A 20,475-nucleotide genomic window follows, 5' to 3' on the forward strand; every position below is an offset into this window, starting at 1 on the left:
CTTATTGACTTGTAAGTATATTTGTAAAATGTTTTTATGACTTTTGGATAAATAAACACAAATTGAATTGAATTCTGCGTAAATTTTTGTAAAAACTTGAATTTTGCCAGCCTATTTTTGCTTTATTTATTAGATCTTACGATGTTATTTTTGGACAGTAAATAATTATTGAGAATTGATGTATGCACCAGCATGTCTACAAAAAGAAATGTCTGATGTCATATCATTTACTTGTACGTGCGCAGTCGGTCAATTCGCATTCAAATCCAGACGATTTTTTCGTGTCTTTCACTCTCTCAATAAAGTGGCAAGGTCATCCAGATTAAAGTGATGGAAGGAATGAACAGTGTCCAAGAGCTACTTTGACCTCTCTCCGTTTGGTTTGTCATAGCTAAGGCGCCGCGCAATATATTGTCATTTCAGCTGTGGCAAGAGGAAACGAAGGAGCAGTTTTATAAACTAAATACTGCTGGTCAGAGGAATCATTTTTTATGATATTTCAGGTTAACATAAGAAATTTTTGCGCAGCTAAATTGTGTCAACATTAGAGAGGAATCAAAATGAAGAAATGCAGCGCTGCTTGTCTCAAAATCGCATTCTGCATTGCAATTCTCGAGCTGGTAAGAATATTTTTATTAATCTTTTTAACCGAATAACTTAAAGATCGAATTTTAGGATGATTTTCAGAAATCAATCAAATGTAGAGATTAAAATTGTTTGAGTCAGTTTATCTGCTAAAATTATAATTTAAAATTTGTGAGTTTATTCTTTAAATAACTTTTAAAACGACGCAGTGCCATGAGTTTGTACTGATAATATATTTTTATGGAGCAAAACATTATTTCAACTATGATTCCAGATTTATTTGTTTGTTCACTTATCTTGGATGGCTTTCACTCAAGTGAATCCATTTGACAGTGTTGATGCTAACAGCCGAAACAGCTCTTTTATAACTGGTAATTTTGATTTTTCCAAGTAAGAGTTTATCGCATACGCCTTACTTTTCTAGCACTGGAATTGACGTTTGTGCCGCAATCTGCCTTCACTGAACAGTTATATCTGTATTTCGACTTAATTGAAATATTCTTTTGTGCCCTACTTCTGCTTGCTTTGATCAAGGTGAGTGACAAAAACTAATTTCATTAATCTTCTGTTGAGTCATTGCACAAGTAGGTAATATAATACTTCTTGTTATAAATTTTTGACAGCAGGAAACTATAAATTTAATTATGGAGATGTTCAAAAATGGAAATACATCTCTATAGATGGAATGAAAAAGTTTTTCCAGATTGAACGGCCAATAATTGGCTATTATTATTTCGGCATTTTTAGTTTTTTAATTCTTTCTTTACTGTGGCCATTTAATCTTTGAAAAATTTCAACATTCTATCTAGATATTTATTTTTTAACTGCTTAAACATTATTCTATCAATCTAATCTTTGTTTCGTTAAGTCCGTGTTGCAAATTGAAAATTTAACCTCGTGACTTTGAGATTTTATCAATTTCAATCTTCAAACGCAAATTCTCAAGTTAGATTACAAAACTGTTTAGGATATTTAACCTCTCTTATTTTTATGCAGAGAGTGAAATGGCTTGCATACCCGTATCTGCTGAAAACCGCCATATACTCTGCAGTCGGCCTGTTCTACGCAATCTTGGCCATAGTCAGCATAATGGTTCTGAAGGGAGAAGATGAAAGCACGAAATTAAAGGAGAGTAACACTAACATCTACTTGGCCATCTTCGGATTCGTCATTTTTGGTAAAAGAAGCAAAAATGCTAAGAAACTAAACTGACATATTTTTCCTGCAGTGTACAACGTCACCCTAATCGCGATTTTACTGATCTCGTTCCACAAAACAAGGGAATATGAGCCACCCTACAAGCAAACAGGCAATACGGAGTTCTATCAGGACGAATGACGGTAGAAAAAATCGCTATATTATATGACACACATATTAAAGCGCTGAATATTTTATCTCTGTATTATATAGCATTTTTAAATATTGCAAATTTATGATTGTCGTTTATTAAAATTGAAATCTGAAAAAAATTATAAATAATTTTAAAACCAAAAAGAGCTTAAATTAACTCAAAATAATTCATTCTAGTACCTAAATTTATTTGAGCAAGAAAAATGAAAAAATCAAAAATGAACCAAAAGTTAAATTCATACTTAAAAGAGAAAGAAATCCGCCCTTCGTTTTCACAGTAGTTAACTTTAATCAGTTAGGACGGAAAAATTAAAACATGTCTCAAATTTTTGGTTCCAATTTTTTTTAAAGTATGATGTGCATTTAGTACAGTTCTCTTTAAAAAAGACAAATCTCTTGATATTTGTAAAAAATGCGTGTTAGATTTAAAACAAAGTGATAAGTTTTGCCAATAAAGCGTGTTCAATGGACTATTAGGATATACTAAAAACTGCCTCCAACCGCCTAGAGACTATTTAAAACCGTCATATTAGTTGTACGGAAAAACAGTCTACAAATAGTCAACTGTTTCCTTGGAAAAAATTTCTATAAAATTCACAGCCCTACATGTCACTTAAAATAGTTCATTATATATGATCGAGGTATTTAAATAAAAATTAAATTTAACCGTATATTCACGAGGAAATGAGTGTTGAATTTAGTTACACTTACACTGCCTGCCAATTAAAATAATTTCGTTTTTTAATAAATTACAACCAAATCGTATACGGCTGATATGGCTAGTGTAGAATCGTTTGCATATATATTCATAGTTTTTCCAGCAGAAAAAGAATGTTATTGATAAAATCATTTAGTTCACACAAGCAAATTTTAGGTCCTGCAAAACAAGAGATATCTAAAAATTTCAAATTACTGAAATAACAGCAGCAAGCTGGAAAAAAGAAGAAAGATTAATGATGGCCGCGGTAAAAAGAAAAAGAGGAAAAAATAAAAAGAAATTAATGCGAGTGTGTATATACATACATTTGTCGTCCACATCAAAATGCATCTTGCAAGAAGAGATTTAGCCAAGGACGAGATTGTTTTGCATTCGCTGCGGCTTTTGTGCCGTTTTGCCCAGCATGAATATGCAGAGGGCGTGTGTATTTAAATGAGAAGAAGGGTGGGAGGGGTGCGAGCGGGTGAGCGCCAACAGCGAGAGACGGGAAGCAAGGGCGCCGCGCGCGCGTGTGTACGTGTTTTCTAATTAATTCTGCGTTGAATGCGGCTGGCTCGCAATTTATTCTGCGATGCCTCTTTATTCGAGAGGAGCCGCGCACATCACAAGAGGCATTCATTTATCTGGAGTCGTGCTGGGCGCGGATACACATAATCTCCGCACACTTTTCGCTCCCCCGGCCGACTCGCTCACGCGACTTTTTCTCGCGTTTAACGTGCGTAACAATTCCAGCAGGCAACCTGCGCTTCACATTGTCATTTTGCTTGCTCTCTTGGCAACACACGCTGAAAAAAATAATAATAATGCCTGCGTCTGCACCCCCTTAGCCTTACAATGGACGTGTAGAGTTAGAAAATACCGATGTCTACCAAAATTGAGATTTTGTAAGTGTTTTGCTAATAATAAAACAAAAAAAAACCTTTTTCCCGATAATTTCCCATTTGATTGCTTTTCATTTGTAAAAAAACAGTGCAATTTTGTGACTAGTTGGGGTAACATGATTAACAAAATTAATGCATATTTCGATTAAGTTAAATAGACACGAAAAATTTCATTTCAATAACTTTAGAAATATTTCCAAATTAATTGATTATATTTCAAATTATTCAGTACTCAGTATTTAACTCGGCCAGAATAAGTTTTGTTGGTTTTTTGCACTTTGTAATGTAGAAGCCACTGTCCATTTTTTAATTTTTTGATTTTAAAGGAAAAAAACAGGAAAAAGTACTTATTTCAATTGTGACATCGTTCTTCCTTTATTTGGCTGATCCCGCGGGGTGTCGCCGTTGTCGGTCATTTATTCAGTTTGGTTAGCATTTAAGTAGTCTTGCTAGGAGAGTTAATCAGTTATATATAATATTCAGACTATATATCTGGCTATACCATGACCGCGCAGAAACTTCTTTTTGACAAGACGATCGAGCAGCAGAAACGTCTGACCCTGTCGGCATCCGCAATTTGTTCTGTCTCTCAGCACGTAAGCGCCGTTCTTGCGTCTCCTCCTTACCTATAAGTGGCTGGAAAGTGGAGATGTGGGATGCGAGAGTTGAGTCATTGGATGTCGATAAAAATAATATGAAAAACAGAGAGGACAAAGGGCGTGCAGTAATTGGTCTTCGATTTGCGGCAATTACCACCGCGCGGACATGTCCAAGTGGAAAAAAGCGCCGCGCCAAGGGTGGCTGGGAGAGAGAGGGGGCGGCCCATTATGCGGAGACCCTGCTGGCCGGCGGGATGCATAACTAACCCCTCACGCGTGCACCCTTGTCGTAGAGCACCCGATTAACGGATTCCACTGCCGACGCTTACATTTGATATCAGAAAAGCAGCTAGAGCAAAAAAATGTCCGCGATGAAAGTGGGAGAGACTTCTCTTTACTTTATTTGTCACTGGGAAAACGTTATTTAAGTAATGACTTCGATGAGTGTAATAATAATCATTCGCCAATATGAAAACGAATATTTTCCACTTTTACCACGCTGTCCCAAGAAAATTCTCAACTGTCTCTGCACATTTATAACCAGATATACATGGTCTAAAAGTTTTCATTTTTTTAAACGTTCAGTGTCATAATTCATGATGTGTGATTTGCTTTTTCGGAGTAATTTTTCTTAAATTCATATACAATTTTGGATTTTTTTAATTTTTCATTTCATCATTAGAATTGACTAACAATAAGATGTAGATGAGAGACAATAGTTGATTCTATCTGACTTATAATCAAGAGGATTTTGATGAAAAATAAGTGCTATGAAATTTATTATGTTTGTTTATTTTTCATTATTAAAATAGTACAATCAAATAGAATATCATTGTAGAAACATGAAACTAAACAAAAAATGACAAGCATAAACTGCATGGACGCGTGAAGCAAAATATTTGAGTCGACGTTGTCACGTGCCAAAACGCTTAAAATTTAGTCGTTTCTTTTCCCAAAACCTCTAAATCAATCAGGCGGCTGTGTCTGTAATCAAGCTCTAAAAACAATATTGATTAAAATATTACATTATGTTTTTTGAAGCGGCCGCTTCAGGAGCATAGAATTTTAAAAGATATTTAAGTGAGTTATTTCATAATTTATAAAACATATCGTGGCAGAATTAACAATTAACACAAGAGTGACCAAGTTTGCTCAATATACCAGAATTACTATGGATCTTCAAGAAATTAAAAAATGTACACAATCCTATTTACCGATCAAAGAACTAGTTCAAAAGCAATTTAAACTAGAACATCTTACAATTAGGAGGGCCCGTATTTTGATATTAATGAAGAGTTCAATGGAGGGTGGGCGTTCCCCACAGCTCAAATTTATTCACTCAGGATTTTTACTGTACTACACATAATTGATTTCATCTCTTCAAACTCATACAAATGCATATGACTGATTTCAAAACATATTGATCTGGCGTCTCTTCATTGCTGTTGTGCTAAACAAAAACACTTTTGGTGCTGAAATACATATACATTTTTAATTGCATAATTAAAACGCTGCTAAATCCGGACACACAGTAGATGCGCGCAATGAAAGGCGAAAGCCTCGCGAGTTTTCCCGCATGGATGTGCAAAAACGCGTGTTTTTAATTAATACGATCGCTGCTCATTATAAATATTATTTGTTTATTGCGCCGCTCGTTAATTAAGAGAGCGAGAGGGAGCACAAAACTGGCGGTACAAATATAACCACCCACGTTTTGCATAAATAAAGCACACAAGGAAGCGAAGAGCGAGCGAGCGAGCGAGCGCCGCGCGGAGACACGCGAATAATAATGACTGGCAGCGGGTGTGTATGCGCTGAAATAAAGAGAGCACGTAGAGTATAAATACTGCAGGCGGCTCTTCAGCCGCTCAGGTGAAACACTTTTTGAATTGATAATTAACGACCCCGCTTAACCCTTTTCCCTGGCTACGGTGGCAGCGATGTTGAAATAATAATTAATATCCGCCGAGCGAGCTTGTTTTTATGCGCCTGCTTAATTATTTACCTCTCGAATAATGTGGACGAAAATGGGCGGAGCTGTTTTTTCACTGGAGAAGAAGCTGATATGAAAATTCATGAAGCCCGGAGTGCCCTTAAGACAATGATATTCCAGGAGTGGTGCAGGAAAGCTGAAAAGCTGCTTGTTTTCGGTTTTAGGTTAAAATAATTCCGTTAATAATATTTATTGATAGGCCTTTACAAATATTTTTAACCGTGAGTTACATTCGGGTAAATTCCATTTCGGACAAAATCCAGTCACCGGAAAAATTTCCGGATCTCAGCCATTTTGGATAAATTCTTTTCGAACTAAGTATACGAAGTACATTGTTTAGTATCACTTATGGAATTTTTCTCAGGATAATAATCCTCATTTTGACTGAACATTTTCTCACAATGTGCCATAATTTGCTTTATTTGAACCGACTTTTGGCCGAAATTTATGATTTTGGTCTGTTTTAGAAGAATTTAAGCGAAATTCAAGAGGCTTAATATTTTTTTCGTGCTCATGGTCTTATTGACGATTGGAAGCTCAGAAAAAATATTCGTCCCAAAGTTCCATAAAATCTGTGTTGATTTAAAACCAACCAGGATGTGTAGCTAAAAGTAAATAACTGAAGAGGAAAAATTATTTCGGAAGGATGATCGTTGAATTTGATCTAAATTTGGTTGCCTCTGCTTGTGCAACTTTTCTAATTATTTTTTTCAGATTTTATGATGTCCATTATTCCCTATTTGAATTTTTTGTTAAGGAAGAGAAAGGGAATACCAGTAAAATATTTTTGACTGCGTGGCTGAATGAATTAAATTTAATGGCCGAAAGTTTTCCCCGCTGCGAGGCTCGTCTCGTCGCTCAAAAATTCGAGTGTGCCGAGGCGTGCGTTCATTTTTACGCGAATCGTTTTTGCTGATATCCCGCTGATTCATTACTGAGCATTTTGAGAGGATTCAAGTGTCAAAGAGTCATCTCCCGCTCGCTGCTGAATCCATTCCACAATAATGGGGAGGACAAAAATCGAGGACGATTTTTTCTCTCTCCGCCGTAAATGATCAAAAATGCTCTGGTGTGCGCTGCAGTTTAAAACACAGACAGATTTTTTTATGTCGCTCTCTCCTCGCCAGCGACCTCCGGCGCGATTTAATTTATTCCTTTGTGCGACGGGGGAGACATTTATTCTGATGGTGCCTTTTGAGCAGCGTCGCAATTAGCGCTGAAGACCTGAAAGCGCTCTGTTTATCTAACAGCCACATCCAATTAACTCATTCTGTTTTCATGTTTGCATCATCATACTCGGTACCAACTATTTCAATTTCTTTCGGATTTTGTTTCAAAACTCTGCAAGGTTTATAGAATTCACGAGTGATAAATCAAAAATGTTTTGAATATTACGCTTGAGTCAACCACATTTTTTATTAAAATATTTTTGGCAGCAAAATTTTACAGACATGTTTAAAATTTTTAATGTAAATTCTAACATTCCGCATAAAATGGACTTCATCCTCATTGCTTAAAAACTTCCTTCTTTATTCCTCCGACAAGTTTTCGGCGTCACAGTAGCATAGAAAAACACATCTGTCTCCTACAGCAGCCATCAACAGAAACCAACCTCGAGAATTCAAATATTTCCCGTAGTTTCAGCATACCTATTTAATGAAAATAAATTAATTAAATATTTTCCTGAGCTAGATTAAAAATAAGGCAATCTTTTACTTATTTTATGAAATTTGGACTTTTATTTATTCTTAATTAACGACACTCACGTTTATTTAAATTTGTATAGGGATAAAATTGTCCCAGTAATTTTTAGAGCTAAACTTATGAACAAAAATGAGTTAAATGAAAAACAAAAATAAATTTAGCAATTTGAAAAACTTTTATAAAATTAGATAAAGTATGAAATTGCAGGCTGATAGTTAATTGTTTTAAATTATTATTTGTTTCTTTGAAAATTAATTTATTTTCAGCATTTTGAGATCTATTATCTGGAAATTTGATGATAAATAATCAAAATTTTTCCATGCAACCCTCTAAATCGTAGTCTGAGATCTTTTTAAAAGATAAAAAATAGGATTAGGAAATGTCTTTGAGAAACAAAAACAAACTAAGCATCGCTAGCAAATTTATGTACACTAATTGAAACAGTTTCTTTATTTACTGTTTTTGTAACCAAAAACACATTGTTGATAATGTTTTGTGGTCAGATTTTTTCGATTTATCAATTAAAATGAAGTTTATTCCTTATTGTTGAACCTTGCTAAGGTTAAACAGAAAAAAATTTCAACACTTTTTTTGCTAATTTTTTGTTTATTTATGGCTCGTTGCGTTCTAGATCTGTCACCATGCATATAAAAATTGCTGCGGGTCGCTGTGTTCAGAGCTCTTTTTGTACTTGTCAAATTGTAAGCGAAAAAGCAGCGAGTTTTCCGGCCTGCGAGGTTTACACCATTAAAACGAAGAAAGGCGGCTTGCGAAACACTTTCTGTGCCGCGCGCACAATAAAAGCGCCCTCGACGCGAGCGGGGGATAAAAATGCCAAAACACCTTGCCACCACCACTCTATTTACCCAAAACGCGCGCATCTTCAACCCTCGGCCCTCAACCAGCTTGCAAACACACACGCGGGCGAGGAGAATAAATGCATGCCAAAGAGGCTGAAATGAAACACGCGAAAATGTGTCGCTGGCGGTGCAAGTTTAATGGGTTTGCGCGTCGCAATTCGGCCTGCGATACATATTATATCGCCAGGGGCCGTGGGGCGGCGGGGGCCGATTGGCCACCCGCTGCGTGCTTCAGGGGGCGACACCGGCGCCGCGCACGCCCGACCCGCCCGCGAGGGCGGGCGCTGCCGCTTTTGCCGCGGCCAATGAAGCGGGGGCGGCACTCGCGCCATGTCCGAGCATCAGAGCAGATCCTCGTTCCTCATCAAAGATCTTCTGTCCGACGTCATCGACAGGCCCCCACAGTTGCCCTCGCAACTGCCGCCAGAACCAGGTAATTCCCCTTTATCCTTGTTTTCATCCTAGTTTTGTTACTCTTGTTTTTAGACATATTTTTAGACCATACCTCATGCAAATAAAAATACTGTTTTCCAAATTAAGCTGATTTATAGTTGTACTACTTGTTAATTGCAAACGTTTATCTAGCTTATTATGGCAGCGTCCTAAGGAAATACTAAAAACAAAAGTTACCTTGAGAGGTAAATGAATGACACGATATCATACTCGTTAATTTCAGAATATCCAGTGCACCCTGTTTTATGAGATAAAAATACAAAGCAACGCATTACATACACAAATACTAAAATTTTGATAAAAAAAATATAATAAATATTGCAACGCATCTATTTTGTGCGTTCGCCAAGTAAGCTCCACGAGACCAAATAAATATAAACTCTGCTAAAAAAACACTAACAATTAGTGTTAATTACTAGTTTTTTTAATTAGGTCATTATGGCAACAAATATCTCGGCCTTTCATCGTGCAACATTATAAAATATAGTATTAAATACATATCCTCATTTTTGGCAAATTAGGTTAATCATAACATTAGAGCACATATGCATCCGTTGAATTATTTTAATGAGATAGAAAAAATTACTAACATCAAAATTAAAATCAGTCAATAGATGTTTAACATTTTTGGTTGTGAATTGATTTCGTAATGGGGAAATATCAATTTCAGGACACTTAATTTGCTTATAAATTCTCTCGATTGAGCAGAAGTTGCAAAATTTCCATATATTTTATCCTTTAAAATTTTTTTGTGATGCTTTGAACAGAATTTCACTCTTTGATATCGCTCAAAAGGAAAGGATGGAATTTTGGCTTGGTTGAATTGTTGCAAGAGGGAGTTTTGTTGAAAGGAGGTGAGTTGTGGTGGAAATTAACAGGCTATCGTCGCTCATTTCGCTTTTCATTTGTGCTCGGAGATTAATTTAAGTCGCACGTTTTCAACGACAGTTATTTATGAACTCTCTGCAGCTATTGAAAAGTGGCATGAATTTTGTTTCCGTTCTGTACAGCACGGAAAAGTATGATAATTTTTTCACTACAACTAATAGCTTTAATTTACCGAACATTGGAGTAATCATAATCATTATAAAATTGGCTTTATAGCATTTTAAAACCTTTACAAAGATTACCTTATTTCTCCGCAAAAATCATAAATAAAATCTAAAAAAATCACAGCATAAGGTTCTTGAAGCATTAGAGAACAATCTGCTGAAACTCCTAATTTAAATGTTAACAAAAATGACCATTTCCTAATCTCTCCCCTCTGTTACATCCAAACTACAGAGGTTGTAGGTTCTAAGAATTAAATCCGTTTTTTTTAAATTTTATTGTGTTTGGAAACACAATCCAAATTTTTAGACAAAAATGTAGAGTAGTGTCCCAAATGTTGCTAAACAGGTGCATATTTAATTCTAAAAGAAGCTTTCGGCTTTGTTTGGCGCGCAGGGGACTCGCGGTGCGAGGGTGCCGGCGTCGCGGAGTACGAGGCGGCCGTGTCTGCCCTTTTGCAGCACCCCCTGAGCCTGGCATTGCGCCGCAGCGCGTCACGTTCGCCCTCGCCAAACCAGTCGGCCCAACAGGCGGTGCGGAAGCCGCGTCGCCGACGCACGGCCTTCACGCACGCACAACTCGCGTACCTGGAGCGCAAGTTTCGGTGTCAGAAGTACCTGTCCGTGGCCGACAGGGGCGACGTCGCCGACGCGCTCAACCTCAGCGAAACGCAGGTCAAAACGTGGTACCAAAACAGAAGGTAGGAGAATTAAAATTTTTTCATTGTGCTCTTTTAATTTTTTGTAGTTTCTAGGCTTGAAATTTTAAGTTCGTTTTGAAATTTGATCAGTTCGCTGGTCTCCTTACGCGCTTGTGATTCGAACGGGTGCTAAAAGCTGTTGGTTGGTGGTGCGCCTGCAGATAAATTATGTATGCAACCCGCTCCATACATTTGCTCACATCGTTGCATAATCACGCATTTCAGCCACCTTGTAAAGTTTCTCAGCATGGTTAATTGTAAGTAGTTTAGACAACTACAATTGATTTGGTATTTTAATTCATTCAAAGGAATTGAATTTAAAATTATATTGGAATGAATTCCCTTTTGTCTGTTTTAAAATTCAAATTGGAATCTCTCGATGACGTCAGTGTATTTTGTTAGTTCTATAAAAGTGAAACTGAGAGGAATTTATTTCAAACAAGGACTTTCCGAGAATTTTTATAGTAGATTTCACTACCGTCACGAATTTTTTAAACAGAAGTATAATATTTTAACTAAAACACTATGAAAATTAACCAACAATAACCAAGCCTTGGCTCCCATTGTTGAGCGCATGCCTTGCGTGCACGTTGCAATGTGTTTGAGGGTCGGGTGTAGGCTAATACGCGCCTAAATTTGATTCCATAGCATTTCAAAGACCAGTCAATTCGGATTTGAGAGGATTGCGACAGAAGTCCGACTCGCTACTTGCTGGTGTGTGACTTTTCAACTTGTGTGAATTAATTTTACGGGGAAAATGTCTAGCGTTTCAATATAAGACCTCCCCCGATCTATTAAATAAATTAAAAAAAAATGAGAATGATGATATTAAAAATTTATAATAAGACAAGGTAAAATTAAGGAGATCAGCCAGATCAACAATTAATTTCCACCTCTCGTTAACGTTAAAAAATAAATAAATAAATTACCAAAACGTCTAATTATCATGCTTCGAAGAAAATTTGTCTTTCATTTCACTGATCAGTTTGTTTAATAAGCAAAAATATTTGTTTCTTACGTTGTAAGAAATTTAATAAAATTTAAACAAAATTGGGAAAACTGTAAAGAAGAATTCTGAAGCAAATCGCAATAAAATCGTGACGCATTTCACTCAAAATTAAAAATCACCTGAGTATTAAAAATAGCGATGTTGCTCACAAAGCATACAAAATTGCATGATTAAATTTTGAATGATTTTTTAAAAAGTATATAAAAATTTCTGCTTGAAGCACTTACCAATTTCATTCACGAGTATTTTTTTCTTTTACAACTTTTCATTGCATGAAGAAAAATTGTGAAATTTATGTTCAAGGACCAAATGGAAGCGGCAAAATCAGCTTCGGCTTGAGCAGCTCCGTCAGCAGGCGACAGCCTCCTCATCTTCTGGCCCAACCTCGAGTGAAAATCCCAAAGAATCGGACGCGTGCTGCCAGGCCGCCTCGCCGTACTTGCTGGAGGTGGGACGGGCGGCTGTCCTGGCCGCCGGCCTGCCCTCTCTCTTCCGCACTGTTCCCTACTTCAACTGAAACTTGAAACTGGAAATGATTTAAATTTCTGTGTGGGCCCCTGCAAAGTTCCATTATGATTTGTTGTGAGAAATTTCTAGTCTCAGCAGCACGCCCTGCGGCTTCTTGGAAGGGAAGTTTCGCCCCGGACCGGCGTTTTCCTTCCATTTCAATGTCAGGGAAGCATTTTACGCAAAAATCTGTCTCCCCCACGAGGGAAGAAGTAAGAGAAGAGTGGAGGAGGCCCCGCGGAGAAAGAGAGGGAATTGAGATGTTTTGTGTGCGGCTCGTGGAGAGTGAGACGAGTTTGTGATAGGCAGGCCATTAAATTTAGCCGGTTGACTCGACTCGAGGCAGGACTCGACAGTGTGTCTGCCTGTCTGCGTTCACCAGCGGTCGCAATTTTATTTCTCTGCTCTCTATGCATATTTATTTCTTGTGCCATCTCTCTTCATGTGTCATTGTCTGTTCACCTGTGCGTGCAACAATAACAAACAATTTGAGAAATAAAGTCATCCTATAGTTGTCCTAAAACGGCTCTCATCTTTTATTCTCTCGACATTGTTGATTAGAGACCTTTTTCCACTACGCAGCACTTTGCGTCGACATTTTTGTATTATTTCCTTCTCCCTCGTTTCACATAAACCGCTTTACTTTTTACTGAGCAGCCACGAAAGGAAACAGAAAAAGCCCTTATTTAATCTTTCATCCACATTAATTCAATTGAAAAACATACAATTGGGTTAATTTGTAAAAAGAGAATTTAAATTGATTTATAGGGTTTCTGGCTTCAGCAAGCATTTCCTTTAGTTTTTTTTCTAATCCAGTAACTCCAAAGTGTGCAAAAGTCATAAGAAGACCAAGAGCTTGGCGTTTTAGAGCTAAAATTAGGATTTTAGTAAAAATTAGGATTTTTCAATGTTCTCAAAATTTTATGGAGCTTAAAAATTGTTTCATGTCAGGTTTCTGAAATTAAGATTTCCAGTAGGAAGAGAGTTTGAAAAGCACTCTTGATCTTATTTATAACCGTTTTTTAATGTAGTGTTTCCGAGGCCTTTTTTGGCTTCTTTGGTCTTTATTTTTGAGATATTTTCCTCTTAAATTTATATTTCTTATTTTTTAGAAATGTAACTACATCACTTTGTGCACCAAAAGTATTGTTTTAGAACCATCAAGACAAGCCACATGATTTGGAAATTAGTCGGGAAATTTTTAATATGTAGCCATCCTGAAAATGCCCGCGGCCACTTTTGTCACGTCCATTTCGAGCCAGTTTGCAATTGAAACGAGAACGCACAAAACCGCAAAAATAACTAGGTTTATGCGAAAGGGTTGGAAACGAGTCGGCGGGCGTTTTCGGCCAGGGGTGGGGGCGGCTGGAATAAATATGGAAATGGTGAGACTGCAGGCAAATTAGGGGCGGCGGAGAGAGGAGGCCAATTAGAGGCTGTTTTGTGCGCGCATGCAGCAGCACCCAACGCCGAGTCTGTTCTCGCTCGCTCGACTGGATGGCCCCGGGGGCTGGCAATTAAGCAGGCCTGATTGTTAAATCAACCTCCTATTGTCAGCCCCTAAGCTGTTTATCCCGCACAAAAGCAAACAACACACGGCAATTACCGGGGCATTATTCACAGCAGACTATCTCGCTTGCTTCTCCACCCTCTCTCTCTCTCCCTCTCGCTTGCAGATATGTGAGAGCGAGAGCACATGCATTAATTTGCACGTTTCATCGCCGCATTTGTGTACACGGACCGGCAATTGAGCTCAGCCGCGTTGTTATTCACTTGTTAGGTAGAAATAGCGATACGTGAATTTAGATGCCAAAGGATTTAATTGAAAATTAATAGGGGTTTGGGAATTAAGTCTAATTTTGACGATAAAGATGACTCTGTTAAGACAGATATGAGCTCCATTTTTGTCCGTTATTTCAATAAAAGCTATTTGTATAATTACCGATCATCGTAACCACATTTAAATAAAGCGGTGTACATCAAGGAATTCTTGCCAATGATTTAACATTTTTAGGGTTTGGTTTACACAAGATTTAGCTGGTGTCAAAAACTAAAAGGTCAAATTCAGATGGTTTCACTGGTGAATTACGGGTATTTTGGACGGAAAACTTAGAAATAAGACGCAACGATCAAGAAAATAGTTGTGGGTAGTCCAATTTTCATGATTTTCACATCGAAAACAGATTAAACGGCTAAAAATCTTGACGTGAATTCGAAATATTCCATTTGCAGCAATAAAATTTAAAAAATAAATCAACTTTTTTCATTTTGGGTATAGCATAATATATTCTAATAAATGTCCACACTGTCCACATCCACAACTGCGCAATTTTTAAATAATGCATTTCTTGTCAAATTTTTATCTAACACACGACATTAAAAACCTGACGAAGATTTTTTTAAATAAAAATCTTTTTTGTTTTTACTCATAATTTGTGGAAAATAATTTAATACATCCAAACCATTCACAAAGTACTAATTCCTTAAGAGTGCTGTCTAAATAAAATCTGTGTTGGCCTCATTCATTGCTTGAAAACCAACGTTTATTTTAGTGCACTTGGAAAGGGAAAAGGAACAGTATCAATCATGGACTAATACACAGTCTGAATTGCTTGATTTATCCTCTTGTTGGCTGCTGACGAGCGGCTGCTAATCCCATCAAACAAGTCTATTTGCCGCCCCTCTTGGCAAATTCACCCGGCGCGGCGTGTCGTCTCACGCTAAATGACATCCAGCAAGCAAGCAGAAAGCAGAGCATGTCACATATACATTTTCTCTCTCAATTAAGCCCACGCCGCGCGTACAAATTTCGCTTCAATTACTCCGTCTGCGAATATATGCTAATTAAAACCCATCGCGTATTGAATTACATTCATCAAAAGTTAACATTTAATTGATCGCGGGGAAAAAAGATACACTTCCTGTTCATTTGCATGGCGGTGTATTTTTCAATTCAGGAAAATGAAAAAGAGGATTAATTAATCGCATATATTTCTGAAAAGCGTACACTTTGCAAAGTCTGGCTCAAAAAAGGGCACTCGTTTCTGTTGCCACAAAATACATACACGCGAAATGCAAGAAGCGCTCGCTCTCTCGGCTCGTTAAATCGGTGGGCATTAATTGAAAAGCCACGCTGGTTTGTTATTTTGGTGAATGGACTGGCTAAATAATAATAGCCGAGGATTGCTTGTTGATTGCATATCCAGCTAGGGGCGGTCCGTCAAGTGCCCCTCTCGCTCGCTGCCATTCAATTCACATTGATTTTTGTGTGTAATGCTCACCCCTACTCAGCATGCAACACAAGAGAGAGCTCAACGAGAGAGGCTTAAATGCGTCTTTCTTGTCCCCGCGTCTTGCTTTAATGTCTCAATTTCAAAACAAAATTCAATCAACACAAAGAAAATAGTGAAAATGCAAATTGACCGTTAAAATGAATTTCAATTTTTATATCAAGTTTAAAACAGAAACTTATAGGACTATTTTTTTACTCTCAAAATGTTCGATGATTTATTAGTTATTAAAAACTATATAAATTCTAATTTTTTTTCTCCAAAAGTAATTTGTAAACTTTTTTAGTTTAAATTGAGGCTGTTTGAATTTTAACGAGAAAATTAGAGGAAAAATGACGAAGATGAATTTTTTTGGCAAAGCTAACAAATTAAAAATACGGCCTTAAAAATTTATAACCAAAAATATTTAAGAAAAAAATTCTAGACCTTAATATAAATCCACCAATATGAAATTGTAAACGCTTCTCTGTTATCATTACATATATGTGGCACACTTCGTGTAAAAATATTATTCAATTTATTCATTATTAAAATTATTTAATTCTTTTATTAAATTTATAATTTGTTGGCAAGCAGAAAAAATCGAGAGTAAATCCTCGTTGAGAATACAAAGCCTGGCAAGGCCAACCCTCGTTTTGCGCCTCTCCTCTTCAGGGGGGTGCCTGCTCTGCTGTAAACTGCGCGAGTGTTTGTTTTGAATCGTCTCTTTATTGCGACAGAATGAGTGTATCACATTGCATTTAAATGGGCCTAACGAGCCAGCAATCAGCGCCACTTGACGAGCGCAAATTAGAGGGCGCGCTGGATGCTCTCGTTAGGCCGCAGTTACGGCTAATTTGCCGCCGCTGAAAGCGCTTCCGGAACGCTGCTTCCAACGTGCAGAATTTGTATGTGCTTTTGCGCATACATTTATTTTGCGGGCACAGCTACGAGAGTTTTCGAATATTATTTTCCCTTTACAATTGCGCCACCATTGATTTTCCTCTCGCCCTCCTTTGTTCACTTTGCCACCAGCGTGGGTGGGTGAAAAATCAGACAACTTGGATATTCAGTGCAAGTCATTTTTATTTGTATTTTTAGAAATAGATAGAGCATAATAAATTCAACAGAATTTGTTTCTGGTGCTAGTTTTACAATTATTTTGGACACCAAAACACATAGGTCATAGAAACTCCCTACACTTAGGTGCAAACATTGACTCTAGAAGACTGACATCTTTTTTCGTTCCTCTCTTCGTGTTTGTTCACCTTTAACCCGCTTTTCCTCTCTTTTCAACAACTCGAGCTCTTGCCGCTTGGCTTCCAATTTTTTAGCAACAGCCTGTCCAACGCCCCTGCTAGCCGCTTGAGCCAGATGCGCCTCTTCTTTCGCTGCTCTTTTGATCCTCTCCTCCAACTGGAAACCTCGCACATTCAATTCCGTTGCCAGGCCCTCTGCGACTGAAACTGAGAAACGAGAAAAATTCTTTGTCAAAATCGTCGTTGATAAAAAATGATATTTCGCAATCTGCCTTACCTTCTGGCTTTTTTGATTCAGACACCAAGTGGCGATTGAGAAACGAGAACATGTCTCCACTGCTCCTTTTTTTCTCCGCGGCGACAGCTTTGTGCTGCTCCCGTTTCAATCTCCTACGTTCTAATTTGCGTTCGCGTCGCTCTGCGCTAAAAAGATCATCATCACCCGCCTCTTCTTTCAGTCTCATGCATTCATCTGCGAAAAAAAATCAATGCACCTCAAGTAAATTCAATGCGTTGGATGTACATATTTATATTGCTTTATTCTCCTTCACTAAAACAAAACTGAAGGTACAACTCTGCTACATAGGCATTTGTTTTCAAAATATTTAATATACTCTACAGTAACCCTCACTAACCGTCTTCCATCCTTTAAAATTGTAATTTTTTCAGAATGTAAATGTCGGCACGTGACGACGACAAATCGATTTTTTGTTTCGGGCGTTCATGCAGATTCTGCTTGTCATTTCTTGCTATTATTAATTAATTTTAATAATTTACGCATGTGCATATTTAAAATGAGCAATAAACAGTAATATAAATAGACCCATCAATTTTTCGTCTCTTCAGTAGTTGTATTTCTAAATAAATTAAAAATATTTTTGTATTTTCTTCAAAGCTCTGTTAATTGCTAAAATAGTCGAATCGAACAATTTTGACAACTATCCATAGGAAAAAATCAAGTAACCACTAACTATATCGTAGCAGTCTTGAAATTTCCTTCTTAGATATACGATGAAATTTTTATCTAATTTACATAATTATTAATGAAATCAAGATATCAGTGATTCTAAAGTAACTCAAATTCAAATGTCTAATGATTGGAAAACAGAGTTAATCAGAAAGCCTCCAGTGCAAGATAAAAGTCAAATTACGTGATTCAGAATTTATACTTGCTTATATAGCAGCTCAACAATACCTTTTTTCACATCATTTAAAAAATATTTCCTGAAAACAAAAAGTTACCTAAAGATTTTCCCGCCGGTAAAACGGTGGCCTCAACTGGTTCCACGCGTCCCTCCTGGCGTCGACCAAGGCCCGCCCCGGTCACGTAGCCCATACTGGCCATTAGCTTGGAGCCGATGCCTCTCGTGTGCCGTTCCCACGCGCCCAGTTCATTCGCACAGCCAACATTTAACACCCGCTGCACCACCGACGCGTGCACTCGAGCCATTTCATCATCACTGTCCTCATCGTCACTGCTGCTGTCCTCGAGGGACTCGCTGGCCGCCTCCAGAGGCCACACGTTGGCCATCGGCGCCTGCGTTTCGACGCCTGACTGTTCGAAGCTCAGGTGGCACACGCTGGAGGTCTCGACCTCCGTGACCTTGGCCCTGCGCCACAGCTTATCCTCACCGGCGGCCAGCACGACCGCCCCGATGGTCACTATGCCAAAGTCGGGCTCGAGGAACGGCTGCAGCTGCGCCAGGGGCACTTTTTGCCCATGCGAATACTTGCAGCGATTCTCGAAGCGGCACCGGTCGTTCAGGTGGTGCGGACACATCCGCATCTGCTGCACCAGCGGCTGCACAAAAACCACTGTGGCGCAATCCTCCTCCACTGTCAGCCTGCTGATCATCGCATTGTGCAGACCTGTGCACGTTGGGAAGGGCGCTCGACACTTGTCCCCTTCGCTCCAGCCGCTCCCAACTTCACTCTAAAAATGATCTTTGTTTGAAAATAATGCTGGACATTTTTTACGGTTTTCTAATTTTTCTAACTACCAGATTATCAAAAGAGCAAAAATCGTGCAAATCAGAGCCATTTGAACCATTCTTTTAAAGGAACCCTAGGTTTGTTCCACTCTGACATTAACTCTGCCTCAAACGTGTTTAGTTCAATAAAATTTGAAGAAAATAACTAGCATAAATTTTCTAACTTTGGCATCATTTTTTAATTGCGAAGCCCATTATTAGTTTCCCATGTTAAATATATATGGTACTGGGAAATATTAATCAAATCATGACGTTATTTAGTAGGCAGACTCTCCTTGATGATATAAATTGCTTGATTATGAAAATTTTTAATTTTTGACAGATCCTAATTTTTGGAAGATTTTGTACGCATGGTACCAATAAATAATGTTAGCAACTTTTGGCTTCTTGACAAACTAAAATATTTAAAAAATGTGTTTAGCGATATGAAAATTTTTGCTAATTTTTGAATAAATTACGCATCAATTTGTTAAATAATAATAAATTTAAGATGATTTTCTGTAACCGTGTGAAAATACTAGAATAAATGCACTAAAAATAATCTAAAATGGACTATTTAGTTTAATCCTATCTTAAATATACATACAGCTTTAAACACCAGAGTTATTAAATTTTCATACTTGAAATAACATCCATTCGGCATCTTGTTTCTCCTTGGCATCATGTTTCTCCTTATTTTCTAATTCTGTCAGTCCTATCAGCTCCTTAAGGTTGGCTGCCAGCTCCTGCAGCTGTGCCCTCGTTGCTTCGTCTGTAGAGAGAGCCAGAGCATTTTCGACCTGCTCCAGCTGCGTGAAAAGCAAAATTTTTAAATGGTTTAAATCACCAATAATCCTGAAAATTCCAGGCACACTCATGGCAAAATTCCTTGTTAAAACGCAACCATTAAAATTTTGACTGAAAAAACATTTTCCCGTTTAGTATGAAAAGTAAATGATAAAAGCACCATTTTATATTCTGATATATTTTTTATTTGAATTTCGTGATAGTGTGGGAGTGTCATGATCTTCTGAATTATTTTGAATCAGCAAAATAATGTTTTATTCTAATTTCATCAATTTAAATCGAATTTTATTGTACCTGCTGTCGGTACACAGCTGAAGGGTCGGCCATCCCTGTGTTTAGCAGTCAGCCCTTATCAATCAGCACACGAAGCTGCCGTCAATATGATACCTTAAGCTAATTGAGCAGCCGTGTTTGTTGTCATTAGTGCGGTTAAACACCCCCTGAACCTCAACTTAAAGCAGATGTCAGCAGCTGACTAAAAATCGAAATCAACGTGTTCGCACATGCCCGCGCTCTAGCGGAAAAAAGGCGAAAAGGTTGCGCCGCACCGAAAAACGAGAAGAAACGGCGCGCTTTTAACCCTTTTCCTCCGGCGCTTTTTTAATATTCGATTAGCGGGGTGTTTTTCGTATGGAAGGCTCAGGGGGATTGCGTTCGGTCGACACGATGGTTAACGGCTTAATATGCATGCGCTTATCGTTATTGTGTTTCATAATTTTTTGCCGCTTTAATGATCACGTTAAAAATGCTATTTTTAACGT

At 37.8% G+C, this 20,475-nt stretch overlaps 3 protein-coding genes across 4 annotated transcripts; 2 read left to right on the forward strand and 1 right to left on the reverse strand.

Annotated features, from left to right (window-relative positions):
* Positions 1 to 247: 247 nt before the first annotated feature.
* On the forward strand, positions 248 to 3,531 carry LOC135944051 (uncharacterized). The gene is made up of 6 exons (XM_065490742.1): positions 248 to 472; positions 529 to 620; positions 860 to 956; positions 1,010 to 1,119; positions 1,582 to 1,762; positions 1,814 to 3,531. The coding sequence occupies exons 2-6, from the start codon at positions 561 to 563 to the stop codon at positions 1,921 to 1,923; spliced, it is 558 nt and encodes a 185-aa protein (XP_065346814.1). The 5' UTR covers positions 248 to 472; positions 529 to 560; the 3' UTR covers positions 1,924 to 3,531.
* A 5,350-nt stretch (positions 3,532 to 8,881) lies between these two features.
* LOC135944003 (homeobox protein MSX-2-like) lies at positions 8,882 to 12,947 on the forward strand. Of its 2 annotated transcripts, none has more exons than XM_065490676.1 (3): positions 8,882 to 9,123; positions 10,566 to 10,893; positions 12,206 to 12,947. In XM_065490676.1, exons 1-3 carry the CDS (start codon positions 9,021 to 9,023, stop codon positions 12,417 to 12,419), a joined length of 645 nt encoding a protein of 214 aa, XP_065346748.1. In that variant the 5' UTR covers positions 8,882 to 9,020; the 3' UTR covers positions 12,420 to 12,947. The 2 variants fall into 2 exon arrangements, with proteins under 2 accessions (XP_065346748.1, XP_065346749.1); XM_065490677.1 differs by having other exon boundaries at positions 8,976 to 9,123; positions 10,590 to 10,893.
* Positions 12,948 to 16,746: 3,799 nt separating this feature from the next.
* LOC135942162 (zinc finger CCCH-type with G patch domain-containing protein) lies at positions 16,747 to 20,169 on the reverse strand. The gene is made up of 5 exons (XM_065488144.1): positions 20,009 to 20,169; positions 19,549 to 19,716; positions 18,180 to 18,870; positions 17,215 to 17,409; positions 16,747 to 17,144 (listed from the first exon to the last, which is right to left on the reverse strand). The coding sequence occupies exons 1-5, from the start codon at positions 20,039 to 20,041 to the stop codon at positions 16,900 to 16,902; spliced, it is 1,332 nt and encodes a 443-aa protein (XP_065344216.1). The 5' UTR covers positions 20,042 to 20,169; the 3' UTR covers positions 16,747 to 16,899.
* Between the last annotated feature and the right edge of the window lie 306 nt (positions 20,170 to 20,475).

Source organism: Cloeon dipterum, chromosome 4, assembly GCF_949628265.1.
Source record: "Cloeon dipterum chromosome 4, ieCloDipt1.1, whole genome shotgun sequence".
In the NCBI taxonomy this organism is placed as follows: domain Eukaryota; kingdom Metazoa; phylum Arthropoda; class Insecta; order Ephemeroptera; family Baetidae; genus Cloeon; species Cloeon dipterum.